This window comes from Cannabis sativa, chromosome X (genome assembly GCF_029168945.1).
Source record: "Cannabis sativa cultivar Pink pepper isolate KNU-18-1 chromosome X, ASM2916894v1, whole genome shotgun sequence".
In the NCBI taxonomy this organism is placed as follows: Eukaryota; Viridiplantae; Streptophyta; class Magnoliopsida; order Rosales; family Cannabaceae; genus Cannabis; species Cannabis sativa.
In genome coordinates, this window is record NC_083610.1 from 16,653,046 (window position 1) to 16,676,324 (window position 23,279).

Sequence of the window (23,279 nt, forward strand, 5' to 3'; positions counted from 1 at the left end):
GCGCCCAGGTTAACATATAGGCTGGTGCGCTAAGTTGTGCTTATCCGACTTCAATTTTGTCTCGAGCATCTGATTGTTTTTCCGTGGTAAACGAGAGCTATGATTTGTGACAAGTCAAATTCACACTTCGATATTTTACCTTTTCAGCAAAGTAGAATATTAACAAATTAGTCGCGAATCGGGAAGTTTCGAGTCTACTCTATTTTGTTGAAAAGTGACATCTTCGAGAACCACCCTTTGCACCTCCAATTTTCCCTCCCAAACTTTCTTTTCCACTACTTTTATTTTTGATCTCTCCATGAGCTTCAAAGAAATGCTTAATCGAGCAATCCATGTTAAGCCAATCTCCATAAAGCTGAACCATCTTCCCTGTATTGCTTTTTTCCAATATTTTTGCCTCCATGCATTCCTTCTGATCATGCCCCATTTTCCACAAGCGAAACAGAGCAAGAGTGGCTTCTTAAACTTAAAATAAATCCAGTGTTTGATTCCATCCATCTTCATGTGTTTCCCAACCATAATACTTTGATTAATTGACAAAGCAATCAAAATTCTAACATAGCAGCTCAACAACATTTTGTGGTTATTACTCCAATTAACTTCAATCATTTCCCCGCCAACGCACCCAATCTCTTAACATTAGGAAGGTTAAAACCTTTGAGAGGAAAATCGGCCATACGTATCCAAACAAGAACTTTATCAAGCACCACATCCTCCCATTGTCCCGATTTAGGCTAGTCCTTCACAATCATGAAACCCCCTTTAAAAGTCCATGGAAGTTGACTTTTTGCCTTTTGATAGTCCTTCTCAAAGTCAAAGAAAAAACCAGCAAAGGTGCTGATATTATCATGCTTCATAATCTTAACTCTCCACATTTCAGTTTTCCACATTCTCCTAAATATAGTTCTTATAAACTTTCGATTACATCTTCTCTTAAAGAATATTCCTCCAACAATTTACAAGTTACCAATTTGGGTAACCATATTCTCATCAACTACCCAACCTTCTTCGTCTTCGTCAGTATCACTTCCCATAGCCTCGTATTCATCAGAATAATTAGTTGCACTCCTAATTGACTCATTGTTATTCACTTTCATTGTACTTGTCTTTGAAATTAGTTCTTCTACCTATATAATATTCTCCCTTGTTGCCATCAAAGAAAGAAACTAAAGCTTTAAATAATCTTGAAACTTTTCCTTGAATCATACACTCTTTCTCATAGGATCCTAATAACTATCTGACAGTATATCACATCTTGTAGTACTTGATACCGTGAAATTCGCCTTTGAGAGTAATATATGTTGTATATGTAGATCCTAGATTAGATGTAAAAACTGGCAAACTTTGTCCATGAAAAGAAAGAAGGGGTATAGATGGGATGTGTCCATTTATCTATCTCTTGACTCGAAATGGGAGCAGATTTGGAAAAGGATCTTAGAGTGTCTAGGGTTGGGCCAAGAGAATCTCTTAATGCCTTCTTTTTTCTTCTCGAAGTTATTTCACAAAAACTTGTCATAGTAAGGAAGAAGGGAGGAACAAGCACACTTATGGCACGTTTACTATACAGTAATCAGGATCGAAATAAATTAATAGAAAAATGTAACGGAATAAATGAAAAATAATCGGAATCAATATTAGTAATATGTTGTTTACTAAATTTTTTTAGAAATGGAATAATTGTGATTTATCTTGTTTACTTTATTAGGAAACGTAATCGGAATGCTTAAATTGACTAAATTGCCTTTTTGAGTTAAACTATATTATATGATAGTTATTTTGTAAGACATATTTTAAAGGACAAAATTGTCATTATATATTTAATATTAAAAATAAAATAAAAATAATAAAAATCCATTACCCTTAATGGCCCCTTACAAAATTAGTGGGGGAAGTTCTCCCTTTCTTTTCTCCCTTATTTAATTAACTTCCCCCTTTCCTAATTTTAATAATGCAAGTAAACAAATGTGAAAGAATGATTACCTTACTATTGATTTCCATTACTTATTAGTAAACATGTTATATGTTTACTTAAAGGGAATGAGAATGAATGATATGGTATTAATTCCCATACAATTGTTTACTAAATTTTGAAAATGGTAAACTAGTGAGACCCACACAAATTAGGGAGAAAACAAAGAGAAAAGTTCTCACCCATTTTTATAGGGAATGCCTTTTCTTTTCATTTCTTATTTTATTTTAATTTTAATTTTATTAATTAAAAATGAAAAAGATAAATATACCCCTTAAAAATCTATAAACAGAAAATAATTACATGTTCTAATAATGACAATGGAGATGAGAATAGATAAGTTCTAGTATTTACATCAGAGAATTATGTGACTATTTATATAAAATTTTATATTTTATTTTATTATATTTTAGTTTTGTAAGGGAAATTTCTTTTTTTTTTTTATTAAATATTTATTATGTATTAATATTTTTCTCTTTATTTTGTAGGTGTTCTATTAGTGGATCGGAAGTGACAACTTTCAGTTTTGAGATTTTCTTTTCTGATATTATGGTTTTATTGTCTAGTTCTCTTGGGGTATCTCTGCATGTCCTTAGGATAGACAATGAACTGTTATAGATGGAAGAAAATCCTCCTCTGCTTGCGTAACTTTGTTACTTTGGTTATTTTAACCTATACCGGTTTCCCTTCAAAAGAAAATAATACGATTTTGGTTTTCCTTTGGGGAATTTAGTAAATATCATAATATAATATTATTTCCGATTATTTTTTAATTTAAATTGATACATTTTTTTCATTAATTATTCTGATTCCAATTACAATTTAGTAAAAAAGTATAGATATAACAAATAAAATATTCTAAAATAATAAATAGGCGTCAGATGCCGAGCAATATTTTTCTCAAGTACGGCACCTCTACCACATGTTTTTGTATCAGGTGGCTTTACTTTTATGCTCCACGTTGTACTATTCAAATCCTAGTGATCTCTTGTGTAATTTTGGTGTCGTTTATTCAGTAATCTGTCGTTTTATCATTAATTACTCTCGCTTTCATTTCTTTCTTGTTTGACTCTCCCAGTGCAAAACCGAACCAAACCAAACCCGACCCACATCACTACCACTAACCGTTTTAAAGGACTTTTCTTTTGTTTTAAGATCGCTCCATTCTAATTTTCAGAATTAGAAACATATAGCACCAACTATTTTCTTCAGGCTGAAGAAATGGCTTCCTTTCGGGGATTCTTCTGCGCTATTTATCTTTTACAGGTTCGAAACTCGCGTTTTTTTGTTTCGAAATTGGCTGCCTTGTAGTATTTTCAGTAGTGATCAACTCATTTTGAATTGATTTAGTCAATTATATCTATATTTACATATTAATATTATCGAAATGGATGGTTCTGCAATATCGTCAGAAGTGTGAAAATTGATGGTTTCATGTTTTACTGTAATTTTGACTATGTTGTGAAAATTGAAAAGATATTGAATGTGTAAACTTTACTTCCTATTGCTGCAGGTTATGTTCATCGCTTCTTTGAAGACTGTGAATTCACAGGCATTTGGGTAAGAAGCAAATTGAGCATTAATGATTGGAATTTGGGTCGTTGTTATTGGTTTATTTATCTATGCATTTATGTCTTGTTTGAAGAGATCTATGTTACTCCATTGACTAGTATTGGACCATGTCTAGTAGTGGAACACAAACTTCATAGCTTGTTAAACTTTTTTGTTAATGCCAAAATTTCGTGCTGTTAATATCGAGTGTCATGACCTTCTTGAATGCTTTCTTCTTTGTTGTACACTAAATTGTGATATGGTTGCTATCTGCTGGTTAGGAAAAAACATACAAAAGAGTACTGTGCGATGTATGATATATGTGGCGAACGCAGTGATGGGAAAGTTTTGAATTGTCCTTATGGTTCCGAAGCTGTTAAGGTAGCCTCTGCTCTCTGGCTACAGTAACTGTGGCATGTACATACACGGTTACATTCTATGTCATTATCATTTACTAATTATTACTGATTGACTTATTATTTTACTTCCTTTGTAGCCTGACGAGCTGTTTTCTGCCAAAATCCAAAGTTTGTGTCCGTCAATAAGTGGGAATGTTTGTTGCACGGAGACCCAGTTCGATACATTACGAACTCAAGTGCAACAAGTAAGGATATTTTCAACATATCTGATGAAGATATTGTTGTTGGCGTTTATTTTAACAGATATGTATTTATAATGGTTAAGTTTTATCCATCTTTGGAACCATATATGACCTACTTTTTATTGTGGAAATGCATTGTACTCCCCAGAATTATTTTTTATGAAGTCATTTTTGTTTTGCTTTCTTTGGTATATTAGTATACATAATATTTTTATGAAGTCATTTTGGTTTTGCTTTCTTTGATATATTTGTATATTTACATCTAACAGCTTGGTTATTTGCATACTCAAGTCCTTTTTCTATGCTAACTTAGTTATAGTCCAAGCTGTTAGATCTTACTCAATATTTGTTTTTGAGATTTGTGTTTCTTTGTTTTGGTGGAAATTAAGCTAATGTATAAATCAGTATGCTCTTTCAATTCTTATTAAGATTTTTCAGTAAAATTTAGGCCTACAGAGACACTGTATGATCTAGTATTGAGGGATACTAATTTTTTCTTTGTTGTGAACTTTTGTATATATTTTATTGCAGGCCATTCCTTTTCTCGTTGGCTGTCCAGCATGCTTGAGGAACTTTTTAAATTTATTCTGTGAACTTTCTTGCTCACCAAATCAGAGTATATTTATCAACGTGACTTCTACCTCTGAGGTCAGATATCCTATTTTAGTATTTAGATCATGTTACAGTGGTTACTCTTTGCTGCTCTTCTGATGTATTCTGGTTTGTTGGCTGTCCAGTATGTTTGAGGAACTTGATAAATTTATAATGCACATGTTTTGGTGCTAATATTACACATTTTTTTTGAAGTGTATGCTCTTTGTTTATCTTTTTTGAACATCTATCACCACGACTGAACATTGATAGCAAATATAATGAACTTAGCAGGTGCATGGTATACCAATAACATGTTTACCATTATTTTTACAGAAGCTGCTATTCTATCCTTGATTATCATTAGTGTGGTAAATGTCTTTTCAGGTTAATGGAAATTTGACTGTGGATGGCATTGACTATTACATTACGGATAATTTTGGTGAAGGGCTTTTCAACTCTTGCAAGGATGTAAAGTTTGGGACCATGAACACACGGGCTATGGAATTTATTGGGGCTGGTGCTAAAAGTTTCAAAGGTGAACCAATATTTTATGGGAAAGTTTATCAGCAGACACACTATTTGTTATTGTGCTACTTTAACTGTTACTAACGGCTGTCCCACCCTAAGTTCCATGCTGTTTTTGTCATTTCTTATGTGTTCACTAAAATTGCAATATGTGACAACATTTTTAATCTTATAATATACTTATTTTAAGAGCTGAAATTCTGTTCAGTCCTAAATGTGATCTAACATTTCACAGCAAGTATTGTCAGGCAGAAAATGAAGAACACCAACAAATAGGGGCTTAGTGAATTCGATATGCTAATTTGGTTACCTTCACTTTTGCAAATTTGTTTGTCAGGGGCTAATTTGGTTAGAATTTTTTTTTTTGTTGAAGTTTAGGCCGTTTTTACTTATTAAAGGCTGGCAGTTCCGTTCTCGATTTCTTATAAAAACTGTAACTTACAATATGAGCGGACCATATCATATTAGTAAATGCATGGTTGCATTTGCATTATCATTTTTCTTTATGTTGTTGTCGTTGTTTTAATTATTATTGTAATTACTTTTTGTTTGTGACTGCGCATAGTGCCTATAATATAATTACCATTGACCTTTTCCTACAAAATTTTGTTGCCTGTTTCATTATGTTGCATCTCTTGATTTCATTGCAATTTACAACCCAATGAGTGACTTCTTTTTTCCAATCTATTTGTACAGAATGGTTTGCATTTATAGGTCAGAAAGCACCTCCTGGATTTCCCGGTTCACCTTATTCCATCAACTTTAAGTCAAGTATTTCTAAACCAAATGGAATGGATCCAATGAACGTATCTGTTTATTCATGTGCTGACACTTCACTGGGGTGTTCTTGTGGCGATTGCCCTCTATCTCCTGCATGCTCTAATATTGATCCTCCTTCCCCATCTAAAGAAGATACCTGCACACTTAAATTCGGACCTCTCAAGGTTGGAGTCAACACATATAGTTAAATTCTCTCTGTTTAAAATTTTTCTGCTTATCTTGGCTTCACATACTGACTAAATTATTCTTCTTGGCTCTTTAAGGATGTTGTGAGCTCAGTGTTTTTCAGCCATGTGATTATTTAAGTAACTAATTAAAATTTCAGGTCCGATGCATTGAACTTTCAGTCACTATCTTGTATATAGTTCTCATATCTGCATTCCTAGCATGGAGTTTTTCTCATCGTACTAGAGAGAGGAGAATACCTTCGTCTAGCGTGGAACCACTATTGAATGTACTCCATGATGAGATCGACTCTGTCAAGGTGCTATGATTTCTCCACTAGTAGACATTACTTTTACTTTTCTGATGTGTTCAACTTTTATAATCGAATGTCATTTGGTGTTTTAGTAATTCTGTTTGAAAGTTGTTGCTTGCTGAGTAGGAAGACATAGTATACTTATATCAATGTAGTCTTAAGTTACTTGAGAATGGTAATGGAGTTCATTGAATGACTTTACTAGCATACAAGCATTGAGAACATTCTTTTAAGTGAATCAGACAACTCTTTGTTGTTTGGTATAGCCATGACGAGCTTGCTTTCAACATTTGGATTGTAAATATTTTTCTGTGGGTTTCTGAAAAGTTGCAGTAACATAGGTACTAGTTGACTTGAGATGCTCTTAATTCTTATGCAGATAATTTATCTGTATATGTGCTTATTTATTTCTTATTGACTTTTTGCACCTTTACAATCGTTGCAGGGGATTGAAATAGTGTCACAAGTTCCAGATGGAATCCAACAACCTGCTGTTCAAAAATACATGTCAAACTTTTTCAGGTTTGCACTTCTACTATTGCTCAGAATACATGTCAAATTTTTTCAGGTTTGACTGTTAGATTTTGGACAGTCACATGGGTTTTTAGAACGAAACATTTTGAGAATTTCAACTTCCTAGACTTATGTAGGGAGTGGAGTGTGTTGATGTAAAAAGAATTGATGACGTGGTCTGTTGTTGTGTGTTTCTGCTTTTTCCTATTTTTGTACTAAACTTTTGTTTACCAAGGTATGGGGGGGAGTCTAAGACAAGTGGCCTCTTTCTCTTTTTTGAAAAAAACGAAGTGTTCAAAGTATCTGTTAAGTAATTTTTGTATGCATCAGGGGTTATGGAGCCTGGGTTGCTAGAAATCCCTCTCTTGTCCTTTGTTCCTCGCTAGCAATTGTTCTTGTGCTTTGTGTTGGTCTAGTTCGTTTTAATGTGGAGACACGGCCAGAGAAGGTATCACATTCTTTCTCCCACCTTTTTTTCTCAGTATAAAAAACATTGTTCTTGAGGTGGTTATTTTTGTATAAGTTGCACTCGTTAAACACTGCAATTTTCAGAAACTTCTTGAGATTCATTATGTGCAATTTTGTTGCAACAAAACAAAGTCCTGTCTATTTGTGGAAGTCTGATGTAAAAATCATTGCAGCTTTGGGTAGGCCCTGGAAGTAGGGCGGCAGAGGAGAAACAGTTCTTTGACAGCCATCTTGCTCCCTTCTACCGAATTGAACAGGTTTCAATATTTCTTTTTATAAAGTCTTACTTTTCTATCGTTTGCATGGTTTTATTTATTTATTGGCCTTCTTTATTTTTCATGGGAAGATATTTGTCATTATTCCATGTGTATTGTATAGTTTTGTTTCTACAAGGTTACTTAAACAGGCTTAACATGTTTTACTGTGTTGCAGTTATGCAATGCAAAGCAACAATATGAGTGTAAATTGACAATATCAACCCCAATTTGTGTTTGCTCTTTAAAAAAGAAAAAGAAATTCAGATGCCCTATAAAGGATTTTGATGATTTGTAATGATCTATATATTTTTTTGTACATAACTTTCCTGATATTATCCTACTATTTTTATTTCATTTGTTGTGATTTTAGCTCATAATAGCAACCATTCCTGATCCGAATCTGGGAAAGCAACCAAGTATTATTACGGAGGATAATATTCAGTTACTTTTTGAAATACAGAAGAAGGTAGTATAAATGATTGATGCTACTCTTCAATCAGTTTTTTTTTTTGCTTATTTGAGAGGCTATACATTCCTTCCATGCATTCCACTAGCCATTCACATAGCACATTTTGACAGGTTGATGGAATTCGTGCAAATTACTCCGGTTCAGCGGTATCTCTGACTGACATTTGCATGAAGCCCCTAGGCCAGGACTGTGCCACTCAAAGTATTCTGCAGGTTAAATGTTGTGTAGTTCGAATAAGTGGAATTTTGTAAGGTAGAATAAGTGTAGGTCAATCTTAAATATTCCCCTCTCTGTCTGTGTATAGTATTACAAAATGGACCCTGATAACTATGACATGTATGGAGGAGTCGAACATGCTGAGTATTGTTTTCAGGTATGTATGCCTTCATTTTATTTTGTTCAATGCTTTGTTTTGGTTGCATTTGTGCTTATTTCTTGTAATCACTTTTATGAAGCAAGATTCAATATCATATTATTTCTAGCATTTGGTTAATTAACATTCTATGGATTAGAATTTCAAATATGAACTTCTTAAACTAGTTATCTGAAGTGTTCGATTTTTTACTTCCTGAAAGTTTTCTCTCTCCTCTTATGTGCTCAATTTTTGTTTAGTTATTGGTTGATAGCATGTCTTAGTTAAGTATTTCTCTCCCTTGTATCTGACTTGTAGCTACATAATTTCTATTTTAAAAGATATATTTTATAATGCTAAATTGAATATTATCCATTTCTACTTCCCGCCTTCAGCATTACACTACCGCCGACACATGTTTGAGTGCATTCGAGGCTCCACTTGATCCAAGCACTGCATTAGGAGGGTTTCCTGGCAACAATTATTCAGAGGTAAGGGTATCTATATGCTGTTCAGGTATCTTGCTACTTGGCGAATTGATTTATAACTAATCTTTGAATTTTCAGGCTTCTGCATTTGTTGTCACCTACCCTGTTAATAATGCGGTCGACAAAGTAGGAGGTGAGAATGGGAGGTCACTTGCCTGGGAAAAGGCTTTTATAAAGTTAGCAAAGGTATGAGGACTGGTGATCTGTTTTTTACACTCTTTATTTATGCTTGAATTTCTTGCTTCAATTCTCTTATGCATGAGGCTTGTATCTCACCGTGTAGGGGTTTCAGGTGACACTCAACGTAGCTAGTGCTGCTTATTTATTTATTTTTTATATTTAAGTTTTGCTTTGCACTGAACCTCCTGGACATTTTGTACTGGATGAAAATTCATTTTGTTGCTATTTATTTTCTAATGCTCCTAAAAGAATTTCTATTGCCTTGCAATCCCATGGTTTAAAAAACTTTAGATTCATATTAATCTGGGATACATTAACCTAGACTTCAAATTATCCTGGGTTCAAGAAACCGATTTCCTTAATAATGTAGTGTAAAGAATTCTCTAATAGCAAATGAACGTAAGTAATATCTTATCTGGATTGGGAGTTGATATGCATTTTAAAAGCAATTTGTCAGTTACTTGAGACAAACTGAACAGAAAAGAAACTGGAGTTCCTTTTTGGGGGTTTATTTATATTTTCTTTATTTCTTCTCTGTTCTAAACTTAGGTGAAGTGGCTTAATTTAAAATCTCCTGGCTTCTTTTAATTGAAGCGGTATTTGTAATACACGTGTTATGGAAAAGAAGGCCTTAGTTATTGTGTTCGCTTTGCTTCATATTTTCTTAACCGCATTTTGTGAGGTCCACGTTTCTATTTCCTAGCTTTTTGCTGCTTTCTTTTGTTTTTACAAGTTGAATGAAGAGTGAAGTTGTTCTATCAATATATTTTGAGATTATATTCATTCATTTATTTTTTAGAAACAGAAAATAAAAATATTGTCAAGCAAGCCTTTCATAACCCCATGTGAATTCCTTTGAAATGATTATTGCAATTTTATTGTTGAAAATAGGAGGAATTGCTGCCTATGGTTCATTCTAGCAATCTTACCCTTTCATTTTCTTCTGAGAGTTCAATTGAGGAGGAGTTGAAACGAGAGAGTACCGCAGATGTTATAACCATTGTGGTAAGTCTTCACTCTTCAGTTACATTTATTTATTTTGAGGGGTGGGTTTGGGGTTGTTTTGGTGAAGGTGGGAGGTAAGGGGGGAGAAATATAAGTTTGTTTGATAATTTATTGCCCCAATTGCTAATAATTATTTTTTTTTGTGGGACCAACTGCTAATAAAATTGATAGACCTTCTTCATTTAATCATTCATTGAATGAGTTTTAAATATAACAAATAAAACAGTCTTACATGTCCCAAATCATTTCAGGTAAGCTATCTTGTTATGTTTGCTTACATATCAGTGACCTTGGGAGATGCTCCTCGATTATCTTCTTTCTACCTCTCATCCAAGGTATTTTACCTTTAACATCACTTATTTCCTTTATTTCTTGTGCATGTATTTTCCAATGCTAGTTTTGTGTATGCAAACAATTGCCTTTCAATTTTTGTCTTGAATTGATCTTTGGTTCCAAGAATTGACCTGTGTTTCAATTTAAAAATGGTAACAATCTTTTTAAAAAATTCTAACTATCATTTTGGAAAATATTTGCTCAAAGAGTCAGAAAAGATAAATTTGTCTTAAAGTTTTGGGAAACTATTATCTCAGAACATGCTGTAAGTGATAAATTTGCTACTATACAAACATGCTGGTGTATGTATTTGGAAGTAACAGTGTAATTATTAGGTTGTGTAATTACTACCAACATAGTAATTAGTATACAAGGTGAGTCTGGATGTCAAGTAGTAATCACATATGAATTTTTACGTTTATTAACGAGTTAGTAATTACATAAAAAATAACGTTGGATAATAATTAATTGTCTAAATATAGTAGCATTTTGTAATTACAAAGTATAATTACACTCAATTCTCAAAGACAAGCTGAGAATTAGAGAGTACCTCTAATTACATGGTCACTACGTAATTATTTCGTTAAACAAACACTCCTAACCTAGTTGAAAAAATTAGAGAAATTGAAGCAATAAGTTTATAGACCCTTAGATTAAATGAATCTAATGGTTGAAAATAAATAATAAATTAGCAAAATAAATAAAACCTAAAAATGGTTGCTGTTGTTATCTTCCTTGGTTATATTTCTTGTTCCCATCCTTCATCACCGTTGCTGTTGCTGCTGCTTTCCCGTCGTTGTTGCCATCGTCCATGACTGTCCTTTAGCCCATCGGGATTTCTTTGCTGCTAGAATTTCCCTTTTTTCTGATTATCTGTATTTATATAATTTTAGAAAACTGCTTCCCCTTTTTATTCTCCTCCATAGTATTTATTTGTTACCAAGTTTATATGTCTTTATCATAGTATTAGTTCTGCTGCTGTAGCTGATAAGACTAACAACTTGGTTCCAGATTTTAAAGTCTTGGTTTGAATGCATGCATACTGTAAGGGTATTTATATGAGCACTAGCATGTGACTATGCATTTAAGCATCAATATCTTACTATTTATTACCCTGTTACGCAAGTAAAAACCCTGACAAAACAAGGGAACACTATCTGGTGGTCTTGATCGGGTCACTAAACATATGTAACTTGCAGATGTTCGTGTTGAAACTTGGATAACTTGTGAGGACTGGGTTGAAACAGACATATATTTATGTTCCTAATGATGGGTGGATTCTCTGATTTAGGACTCATTGCCCTGATTTTTTACTCACATATTGGGGATTTATGAGACTTTTCTCTTCTTTTAATTGCCTCTCTTTTTTTTTTTCCGGGTTTTGCTTTACACGGTGTAGTCGTAGTTGTTGGTAAATTTGGGTATATTACATAGATGAATACATGCTTGCAGAGTTTTACTTTAATTATGCTTTCTTCCTTACATAGTTACTGCATTTCTACAACCTTCAGTCATTTCAATGTCTAAAGCTTTCTAGGAGAATATTATCATTTATATATTATGCTTGAGTTTTTAATAATTGGTTTATGCTTCATTAGATATATCACTGATCTTAATCTACTGTTTTCCAGGTTCTTCTTGGTCTTTCAGGAGTTGTTCTAGTCATGCTCTCAGTCCTAGGTTCTGTGGGACTTTTTAGTGCTCTTGGAGTCAAATCAACATTAATTATAATGGAAGTCATTCCTTTCCTTGTTCTGGCTGTAAGTTATTTATAATTTCTTAATGAGTCTTTGAGTAAATAGTCTAATGTGACTTTTTAGTGCTCTTGCATGTAATCTATAATTTAAGTTAGTCAGTCTTATGGCTCTAGACATAGAATAAGAATCATCAGAGCTATATGGCTCTAGTTGGTCTCTACATCCGCATATTCTTTTTATCCCTTCTTCTGCATTGACCTTAATTTATCATGCGTGTTTCAAATTTTATTTTTCACCTTCATACTTTATTTTAGATCTTCCCAGGTCTTTGGCTTTTGATGCTTGATATTTTGTAACTTTTTTACAAGCTTAATAAAGTGGCTACAAAACCGGATAATAAAGCCTTGTCATTCATTTTTAATTTATTTTCTTCCCTCTAAAGGATATCCTGTGAAATAGTGAAGCTTTATGCTAGTGTTTTTATCAACCTTTTCTCCCACCCTCTTTCTTTACCTGTTCAACAAGTATTCATGTTATATAATCTAATATGTTCTTCCTTTTGGCTACTGTAATCAGGTAGGTGTAGATAACATGTGTATATTGGTACATGCTGTTAAACGTCAATCCTTGGAGTTATCTATAGAACAACGAATAAGTAATGCACTTGTTGAAGTTGGTCCGTCCATAACACTAGCTAGTTTATCTGAGATTCTAGCATTTGCAGTTGGAAGTTTCATTTCTATGCCAGCTTGCCGAGTCTTTTCCATGTTTGCAGGTGTCTTACTGATTTTTCATTTCATTTCTGTGTAGTATCTGTTCTTATTAGTTTAACATCTGATATGGACCAATGGTCCACACAATGTTAAATTTATTTTTGAGAGGGAAAGCCCACTCCAATAGCCTGCTATTGGGGCTTTCATGCATTGCCAAGCTTTGCACTATCACATGGGCCTGGCGCACCTCACCAAAATTAAAAAAAAAAATGAAAGGAAAAGAAAAATTCTGAGAAGTATGTTAGAACTTTTCTTTCCTTTAAACTTAATCTATTGTGTTTCATTTGCTAGCTTTGGCTGTTCTATTGGACTTCTTTCTGCAAGTTACTGCTTTTGTAGCCTTGATAGTCTTTGACTTTTCAAGAGCTGAGGATAACAGGATTGATTGTTTTCCATGCATAAAGATCCCTTCCTTGTCTGTGGATCCTAGTGAAGGTATTCCTTCGAAGCTTTATTCTGTATTATGTCTGTCATCTGTTGTGTTTAGGCAATACTCTCTTTTTTTTTGGTGTGCGTGTGTGTTGCAAACTGCTACAAATTCTGTAATGCCAATGGCAGAGCCAAATCGAAATTTAAAAGGGGGCCAACACATGTAAAAAATAAAAAAAATTATTTATTTTTATTTTTTAAATCCTCCAGCCCCCTAGCTCCGTCATTGAGTAATGTGCATGTCTTTTCAGGGAGCAGTCACAGAAGAACTGGTTTGCTGACCCGATATATGGAGGTATTTTTCAATGAAGTTATGCTTTTGCTTTTGGAGAGATACTAAATTTTCTAACAATATGTTTGGAAACTTTAGTTTCCAATTTCTTGTTGAGAACATAATAGGCTGTCTGTTTCTCTCAATTAACTTCTGTTTTGTTGTAGGAAGTTCATGCCCCTATTCTTGGAATTTGGGCTGTTAAGATGGTTGTCATTGCAATATTTTTAGCATTTACCTTAGCAAGCATTGTAAGTGGATCTACAAACTTCCCTTTAGTTACTCTTCCATTTTAGCTTTTAGTTCTCTGAGTACACAATGTTGTGAACTCTTCTTGTATTTTATCCTTGTAGGCACTATCTACAAGAATTGAACCTGGTTTAGAGCAGCAGATTGTTCTTCCCCGTGATTCGTATCTTCAGGTTTTCTCTTCTGCTCTTATCCTTTTGTCTTTATCTCTCTTCTAATGAATTTTCCTTTCCATTAATTCTCATGTCTTGTTTTCATGGTTGATTTATCTTTCTGCAGGGGTATTTTGATAATCTTTCCAAGTATCTCAGAGTTGGACCACCTTTGTATTTTGTTGTTAAGGATTTCAACTACAGGTATGCTGTTAACTTTATTATAATATCCTTGTTATTAATGAGCTCATTTGGAATATTAGCTTTTTTACATTAGTGTCATTTTTGTCTTTTCAGCTCACAATCAAGGCAAACAAACAAACTGTGCTCTATCAGTGGCTGTGATTCCATCTCTCTTTTGAATGAGGTAATAGAATGTCTCAAGAACAATATGATGCAGAGTTGGATTGTGCAAAATTATTTTCCATATCAATTTCCCTAATATAATGTCGTTAAACCTCAGTTTTACAACTCTCGAGTCTTGTTCTGTAAGTGATTGCAGTTTTTTGTATTGTCTCTCTTTCTGCCTTAAATGAGTGTTACGTATTGGCATATGTCATGTCCATAGTTCTCTCTCGGTTGATGATGCTTCAAAACTTTTTCAATTGTGGAAAGGCAAGTAAAGTTAAATCTTTTATGTATAAGGAATGAAGAATAAACCATACACCTCTTATCGTCTATTGCAGATATCAAGAGCATCTTCAACACCAGAATCAAGCTACATTGCTAAGCCAGCGGCATCTTGGCTTGATGATTTTCTTGTGTGGACCTCACCAGAGGCTTTTGGTTGCTGTCGGAAGTTTATTAATGGCTCTTATTGCCCACCTGATGATCAGGTTGGTCATATCCTTTTCCTTTCCCAGGACATAGGGCTTGCTATTAGTGCTTTGACTTCCTAAGTTATAAATTTTTTATTCATGCATGTGGGTGAACCCGATGCTTGTACAATATTTCTCTTGGCTGAGCCAGGGTTTATTTTTCCATGCTTTTGTTTGATGCACTTTGAAATGTTGGTCAGGTAGAACCCTAAACATCACTTATTGTCAATTTAGCTGTTCTTAGGCACTAATATTTATTTATTATGATTACTTTTCTGGGTGGAGAATTCATTTTCATAAAAAGTGACATAGTGCACTAAATTGAACTGATCAGAGTTTGGTAATTACTATTACGCATGTGCACGTTCCTAAATCGTTTATTGATTAATGTGAAGGCGCACATAAATAAATTTTTTACCCTTTAATGATATGATTTTAAGCTTTTTTATTTTATTTTATTTATTATTATTACTTTAAATTCAGTATAGGGGCTAGGGGTATGTTGGGCAGATTTTATATATTGTAAATGGCATTCTTTCATTTTTGGAAATATCTACCACTGTTGTACTGATCTGTTCATTATCAGCTAGTCGTGTAACTTATTTTCCTATCTTCCATTAGCTAATCATCTGAGCTGTCTACTTTCTGTATACTAGTAGCTTTTTCTTCATCCTCTCTAAATGAACCATTCGATTACTGAGTGGATCTTTCTATCTTTCCAGCCGCCATGCTGTCCACCTGATGAATCTCCTTGTGGTTTAGGTGGAGTTTGCAAAGACTGTACTACAGTAAGGCGCCCTTATTCTGGTTTCTTTAAACTTAATTGGTTGTCTGTAGTTGTTGTAAGGTGTTATATGTAATATTATTGCATTGACATTAGTAAATGTTTGAAGAAAAGGCAAGGCACTGAAGTTTTTAAATTGTTAACAGTGCTTTCGGCACTCAGATTTGGTCAATGATCGTCCATCTACAGCCCAGTTTATGGAGAAGCTTCCATGGTTCCTGAATGCACTACCATCTGCTGATTGTGCCAAGGGCGGCCATGGGGCATATACCAACAGTGTGGATCTGAATGGTCTGTAAGATTAGCAGTCGTTGATTCCACCATAAACTAGCTTCAAATTAAGATGTGTTTATATGTATACTCTGTATTAAAAACTGCATGGTGTTCCTAATAGATGAGTTTGTTTCAAAAATTTTGTTCTTACCTGTTTTCAGGTTATGAGAGTGGTATTATACAAGCCTCTGAATTCCGTACATATCACACACCAGTGAACAAACAAGTATAGCTGTCTGTTTGTAAATCTATGAAATATTATTATTTTGATTATTTTTGCACCTAAACTTTCATTGCGTTTATTGTATGTAATTTTCATTTTCATCAGGCTGATTATGTCAACTCAATAAAAGCTGCCAGGGAATTCAGCTCACGAGTTTCTGCATCTTTGAAGGTTTTATTCCAGTCAACCGCATAACTCCAATTATTTGTGCTCCTTTTAGGATTGTTACTTTTCTTTTTATACATAGAAATTGAACCTGCACTCTCCTGCCTTTTTTTTAAAAAAATTTTAATTGAGGATATTCGCTTTTCAAACTGTTATTGCCTTCATATCATATGTGACCATGGCACTTCTTTCATCGTGGTGGAATTGAAGCATAATAACATGTAATCAACCTTGCTTTAAAAATTACAAGGCAGGATGAGATGGTGAATATTTCAGCATGTGCGGACATAGGGCTTATAATTATCTTTTTGCTGGTTCCTAAGCACAATTTCTTTAGCAAGTTTTTTTCCCCCTTCTTTATTAGCAGCATTGCTTTCTTATTTAGAGAAATGTTTGATTACATTATTTCTTTGATGCAGATGCAAATCTTTCCGTACTCTGTGTTCTATATTTTTTTCGAGCAATATCTTGATATATGGAGAATAGCCTTAACAGACATTGCTCTAGCGCTCGGTTGGTATTCTATATACTATATATATGTACTCTTGTATATAAGCTCATTTTCATAGCTGAGCGTGTAATTTGTTTGTTCATTTGTGTGTTTTTATATATATTATTATTACTCTTTTTTTGAAGATTTTGCTTCCCTTAGTTTTTTGGTCATGCTTCAGGCCCTGTTCATTTTCTTCATGTTTTGTAACATGGACTTGTTTTTTTCTAAATCCAATTTTGAATACTTTAGGCTGGTAGAGCTTGTTGTATTTAGCTAATTTTCCTTTGAGACTACTGTTATTTTTTATTTAAGAATGCTGTTAATCTCGAATAATTCTGACATGTTCCTCTTTATTAATGAACTTTGGGTTTTTATTCTCACTTGAACTCGGTAGAGGTTTATGCAATTTCAGCTTTATTTTGAATAGTCAGTGGTCACTAAAATTATTTCTTGTGCTCTTTATGGCAGGTGCTATTTTTGTTGTCTGTATGCTTATAACTTCGAGGTTTGAATTCACATTGAATCTCAAATATGGAAACATCTTTACTATTTATATTGGAATTTAATACATTAACATGGTTTCTTTTGGCAGTCTATGGAGTTCACTAATCATTTTACTCATTTTGGCTATGATTGTTGTGGACCTGATGGTATAGTTTTCCTTGAAAATTAAGCATCATATAAATTTATATACATATTTTCTGATTGTGTGTATTTGTTAATGTCTAATCGTTATTGTTTTGCTTTGCTACCAGCCATCGAATGTTTCATTGTCATTTTCTTTTCTCTTAGTTCATTACAAGGGCACTGACTTGCCTTTATCTCAGGGTGTAATGGCAATTTTGGGCATCCAACTAAATGCAGTCTCAGTTGTCAACCTCATAATGTCGATCGGGATTGCTGTTGAGTTCTGTGTACATATCACACATGCATACTTGGTTCGTACTGAAACATCTCCAGATATATTTGATCTGGGAGGACTCTTATAATTTTGTTGGTTGAAGTGATTTTGAAGCATTATTTTGTTAGAAAAGAAAATAGCTTTACATTATGTATGATAGGTTATTAAATCAGTGATTTCATTTTGCTCTCTCGCCCTGAGAGTATAAAACTGTCTTCACTGGTATATTGCAGCCCTTTGGGGATGTTATCAGGCTTGCATCTGTCTGCAGAATTATGTTCTGTCCGTCAAATGGTTTTTAAAGTTATTACTAGACTACTAACTTGTTATGCAATTTTACAGGTAAGCCATGGAGATAGGAACCAACGCATGAAAAAGGCTCTCAGTACTATGGGTGCTTCTGTTTTCAGGTTGATTACACATTCTCTTTTCTCCTATTGAGTCTTGTTGACATTCCTGGTACTTAAGTTAGCTGACTCTTTTCTATGTCAACATTTTCAGGCTGATTGATAATTTAATGATTTATTCTTGTATATAGTCCTTGATAAGCAAAGTCTACTGAAAATTCGCCTTAAACATATAATGAACAGCTTTTATTTTATATTAAAACCCAGGTTGTTTGAGAATGGAGAAGAGTAGAGAAGTCTCTATGTAGATAGTTTGTTTTATTCGATCAATTGTCCTGTAAAAGAGGCCATTGTCTTTTCAGCTAAATTTTTTAATCAGTATACTTGAAAAAGTTCTCGGTTTTGTTTCTTTGAGGGCGAGCAGTGATTTCATTAATCATTTTCTGTCTTGTTTCTCATTTTGCAGTGGAATTACGCTTACAAAGCTCGTTGGAGTCATTGTACTTTACTTCTCAAAATCAGAAATTTTTGTGGTATTTGAATTTGTTTTCGTTTCCCATTTTAAACGATTTTGATGCCTCCCCAGATGAAGAGTGAAAACAAGTGGCTTGTTTTTGCAGGTTTATTATTTTCAGATGTACCTGGCGTTGGTCCTCATTGGTTTCTTGCATGGCCTTGTATTTTTACCTGTAAGTTCATTTAGCTTCCTTTCCAACTTCTTGTTAGGTAGAACACAACACAGCACAACACAACACTTGTTCATCAGTGTGTATATTATTTTCTCCAGTTAAATAAGGAAAAACGATATCAAATATGAGCTCATATCATAAGGTCATATTGATACTGAAAAGGGCATTTTAAGTAGATGTGTTTTGCTTTGTTATTTGCAGGTGGTGTTGAGTCTGTTTGGTCCCACCACAAGAAAAACAACCATTGGCTTTGACGAACGAGAGGAAGATTCTTCATCAAATTTGAGCTGATTTTGGGCAAGTGCGATGATAAACATTGGTTTATTATTGATTAGTGCTCTTCGGACCAAGACAAGTTCTAACGTTGCACACTCTGGTAATAGATATGTAGACAATGATTATGACTTGACATATTCAAAGTAACAATTATTGCAGACATGAGATCTTTTAAAGTAATACAAAAATGTTAACAAGGATCATGATTTAGGGACACTTAGTACAGAAAACAGTCTGTTAATATCTTTTTAAATATGTGAATATCTTTAAATATTATATTACACTATAGTTAAGTCACTTGGTTTTGTAAAATCCCATTCATGAAATCATATGACTGTAATTGTTGAGATCATTGATGCTGACTAGAAATTATAAATAATTTTGATATCTATAAATAGGTTATACAATTGTATACCTCGATTTGTTAGTTTATATTTTTTGAAAACTCATATCAGACCCTACGAGTGATAAATATAATTTATATATGGCTCCTTAACTTTCAACAATACTAATTCTCCCCTTAAAATATATTAAAAAATTTCCTTTAAACTTTTAATATTTATAAAAATTTAGTCTTTATGTTAAGTTTTGTCTCACTTTAAATGCTGACGTGTCTTTGTAAAATTATTAATTTTGCCTCTTAAATTTTGACAACTATCAAATTATACCTCTTCAAAATAAAAATAAGAAAAATTTAATATTTTTTTAGTAAATCTTAAAAAATTAATTTAAATATTTTAAGATTTTGAATGATTAAAAAAATTAAAAAAAATTAAAATTTTAAAATTAATTAAGTGAATTAAAAAATTATTTAGTTTTTGAATAAATATTATTTTGAACTTTGTGTTTTGCAAAAATTATTAATTGGACATTTTGTTTGTTAAATGACAAAATAGATCCTATATTTTTTAAAATAGTACAAATAGAACCTTGATCTGATGTTTTGTCAAAATAAAATTTAATAATAATTCAATCTAGAGGTGTCATAACATCCATGCCTCCCAAAAAAAATGGAGGTGCTTGCTTGCAAAACCTCTCATACAGTGGTTCCATACGGTTGCCAGCAACAGGTTATTTTGCTAGCACCACTAGAACCATAGCGGTCGCCGTTTACTGCGAATGCACTGCAGGAGGACCTTGTGTCTCAGCCTCTGAATTTCTTTGTCTTGTTAAAGAATTTGGGCTTGCATCTCTGCAAACCTTTGCTCCCAATTTGAAGAAGCTTCGGGGTGGATTCTTATGTCTACCACCCTGAAACCTTCCACGGCCTTTGCCGCGTCCACGAGGATTCGAGGGATTTTGACCCCCCAACCGCCTCCAGTCTCGACCATGTTATCCTAACTCCTCATTTTTCACTGGGAGTCCATTTAATATGACAGCCTACGAATCTATAAGTCAGGTAGGTTAGACAGCGATCACATAAACTCTATGTACCATACTTTATGGATTTTAAGGTAATGCATTTGAATAACTATAAACTATTATGCTCCCTAACATGCTTTTCTAATCACATAAATTACTAAACAAGTAAAGGCTTACTGAACCGTGAGTCGAGCTTTCTTTTGATGATGATTGTACATGTCTTGACGATCTTCGGTAGACAAACCTGGCAGCTCTAATACCAAAATTATAATGCCCTAATACTTAGGTGCTACAGTAATTTTCTAATTATTGTACCACATTTTTTAATTAAAGAAATTTCCTTAAAAATCGTGCCAAATTATATTTTTAACAAAACTTTAAACTTTATAAATACATATACATACATACAATCGAGATCCTGTATTTAAACTTTTACAATCATTTTCAAAATAATATATCACAAACATGTCGCACAGTGACTACAAAATATAACCTAAGTTGTCTTGAGACTGAACACTTCAGGTCGCACCGTCTCGACATGTACAGCATCCCTCGAGCTCGGAACTCATTCCTATTCAAATTTTTCATTTCCTTTACCTACACATGAAAGTAATATCTGTGAGTCAACAAACTCAATAAGAAAAGCATATAACATACAATATATTACCGACTTGTATCTAGGCGCCCATACACCTATCCACAAGGCTTATATGATGAGTAAGCACGTTCTTTACTAAGGTATGACCACTGTATCACATGCACTACGTACTGCTACTGTACGAGTGTTGGTAGGGTTTTCTCTGCACCTCAAGTACCCTTAAGTGTTGTACAACATACACTCTGCACCTATATGTACTAGTGTTGGTAAGATCGTATTGTACTCTTCAAACATCATACAATGTACTAATGCACTCAGTACTGCTACCATACTAGTGGTAGTGTATGAATTACAAATAGCATGCATATATCACACATACACATATTCATATATAAATATGCTCTATGTTAGTCTTACCTTGTTTTCGAATTCGTGTGCTGGCCGACCTAAACAAAAAATCACGTGCTAGATGGATGCCCTATGTCACATATACACAAATAAGTAAATAACACGCTAAAACCCGATCTGGATACCTAACTCACAACTACAAGTTTCGATATTGATAATCAACTTGACAATACCCTAATTATTGAAGAAACACCACAACCAAAAATCTAAAAATGACACGAATTAGAAAAATAGAATTTTTTGGGATCCTGCCTGTGATCTGGTTAACCATTTCTACATGACCTGTAGAACCGGTTAATCGGTTTACACCAGAAAACTCCAACAATTCCAAAACTTGCACAATTCGTACCCAAACTTCACCAAACCTTCCAGATCACCTATAACAACATCCAAGAACACAATTCAAGCACTAAAAGTAACATACAAACACAAAATCCAAAACTACCATTGATGAGTCAAGTTTGAGTTCTCAAACTCAAACTTGCTCATTCTTCTCTCAAACCAACATAACCAGCTATAATCAACTTAATTCTATTCAAAATAACCTTAGAAATCATTCTAGAACAAAGCCTACCATAAACAACCACCGACTTTCAAAATTGCATAGCCAAACCTAACTTGAAATTTAAACATCATTCAAGCAAGAATTCTAGAGTTTACCTTGATGAAAACCTTCCACAAACTATTGAGCAACACTCTGAGAAAGCTTTCTTGATGGGCCAACTTCTTTTTAGTCTCGAGGAACTCTTTAGACACTCGATCCACCTTAGGGTCTTGCTCATAGTGATACCCATCCTTGTAGTACCTGTCTTTGACATACTCTCCATCATCATCTTTTCCCTCATCAGCATATTGGTTATCGTCAACATGCTTATGGTGTTTTCTGGGGTCACCTTGTCAGTTGTCATCTTTTAATGTATCCCCTCCCCTCACATTGCTCAGCTGAGCGTGCTCTGGAGAAAGAGGGTTTACGTCTTCCAAACAGTGTTGAGACTGCCTTGAGGAGTCATTTTGGTAATTGTTTTTCGAGTAAGCACCATTGTTATAATAGCACTATGGGTTTAGATCTTTCTTCAGCTCTTAAGGAAAGTACCAAAATATTTGTTGAGATTTTTTAAAACTAATATAATAAGAGCTTAATAAATAGTAAAATGCAATAATAAAGGAGATGGAGATTTTTACGTAGTTCAAGCATTAATGAGCCTTAGTTAACGAGTCAGTCTATTAGCCTTAAAAGGCGTATATGATCTTTTTTACAATGTTTATGCAAGAAATCCTAACTCTGTACTCTTAATTTCTCTTGGATAAGAGGAAAGTTTAGAGTAATTTTACCAGAGCTTCGACTATCTTCCTTTTTCATCCCCCTTTGTATGGAAATATAAGGGTATTTATAGGCTAAAGGGAAGGTATGGACATGCCTATGATCTGCCTAGAGTTTTTGCAAAAAGCCCACTAATGGGGTAAAATACATGCAAAGAGCTGACTATTAGGTCCCTTAGAAGGTATTGTGCTCGTCCGTTAAAGCAGTTGGACAATAGGGGACCACCATTTGTACAAGATGTGTGTTGCCAAAAGGTTTAACCTTAAAAAAGTAAATGTCTGGAATAATCGTCTGACAAAAAGGTGTAGGGAGTGTGCACACTACCATGGCCAGATATAGGGGACAAGATCTGATCCTGTATTAGAAAAGCATAACCGTCGTTGGGCGATCCGGGCTCATCTTCAAGGTAGACATCCACATTCTTTTTGGGTGGTCAGTGTCTGTGATAGGCCCTTTGAGTATCCTTCCAGGTATCGCTTGGGCATGC

The 23,279-nt window shown here is 33.9% G+C and overlaps 1 protein-coding gene and 1 pseudogene across 1 annotated transcript; both read left to right on the forward strand.

The window, feature by feature from the left end:
• The first annotated feature begins 3,020 nt into the window (after positions 1–3,020).
• On the forward strand, positions 3,021–19,455 carry LOC115702715 (uncharacterized). The gene is made up of 39 exons (XM_030630145.2): positions 3,021–3,235; positions 3,483–3,529; positions 3,802–3,901; positions 4,017–4,124; positions 4,653–4,769; positions 5,100–5,250; positions 5,937–6,184; positions 6,346–6,504; positions 6,944–7,020; positions 7,342–7,459; positions 7,653–7,736; positions 8,107–8,202; positions 8,316–8,417; positions 8,510–8,578; positions 8,953–9,048; positions 9,124–9,231; positions 10,117–10,230; positions 10,482–10,565; positions 12,195–12,323; positions 12,837–13,035; positions 13,325–13,468; positions 13,714–13,757; positions 13,901–13,984; positions 14,087–14,155; positions 14,262–14,338; positions 14,432–14,501; positions 14,821–14,970; positions 15,675–15,740; positions 15,883–16,027; positions 16,171–16,235; positions 16,338–16,403; positions 16,817–16,910; positions 17,359–17,395; positions 17,483–17,540; positions 17,718–17,828; positions 18,134–18,201; positions 18,605–18,671; positions 18,759–18,827; positions 19,029–19,455. The coding sequence occupies exons 1-39, from the start codon at positions 3,191–3,193 to the stop codon at positions 19,116–19,118; spliced, it is 3,825 nt and encodes a 1,274-aa protein (XP_030486005.2). The 5' UTR covers positions 3,021–3,190; the 3' UTR covers positions 19,119–19,455.
• Positions 13,040–13,225, forward strand: LOC115703317 (U2 spliceosomal RNA; annotated as a pseudogene).
• Positions 19,456–23,279: the final 3,824 nt, after the last annotated feature.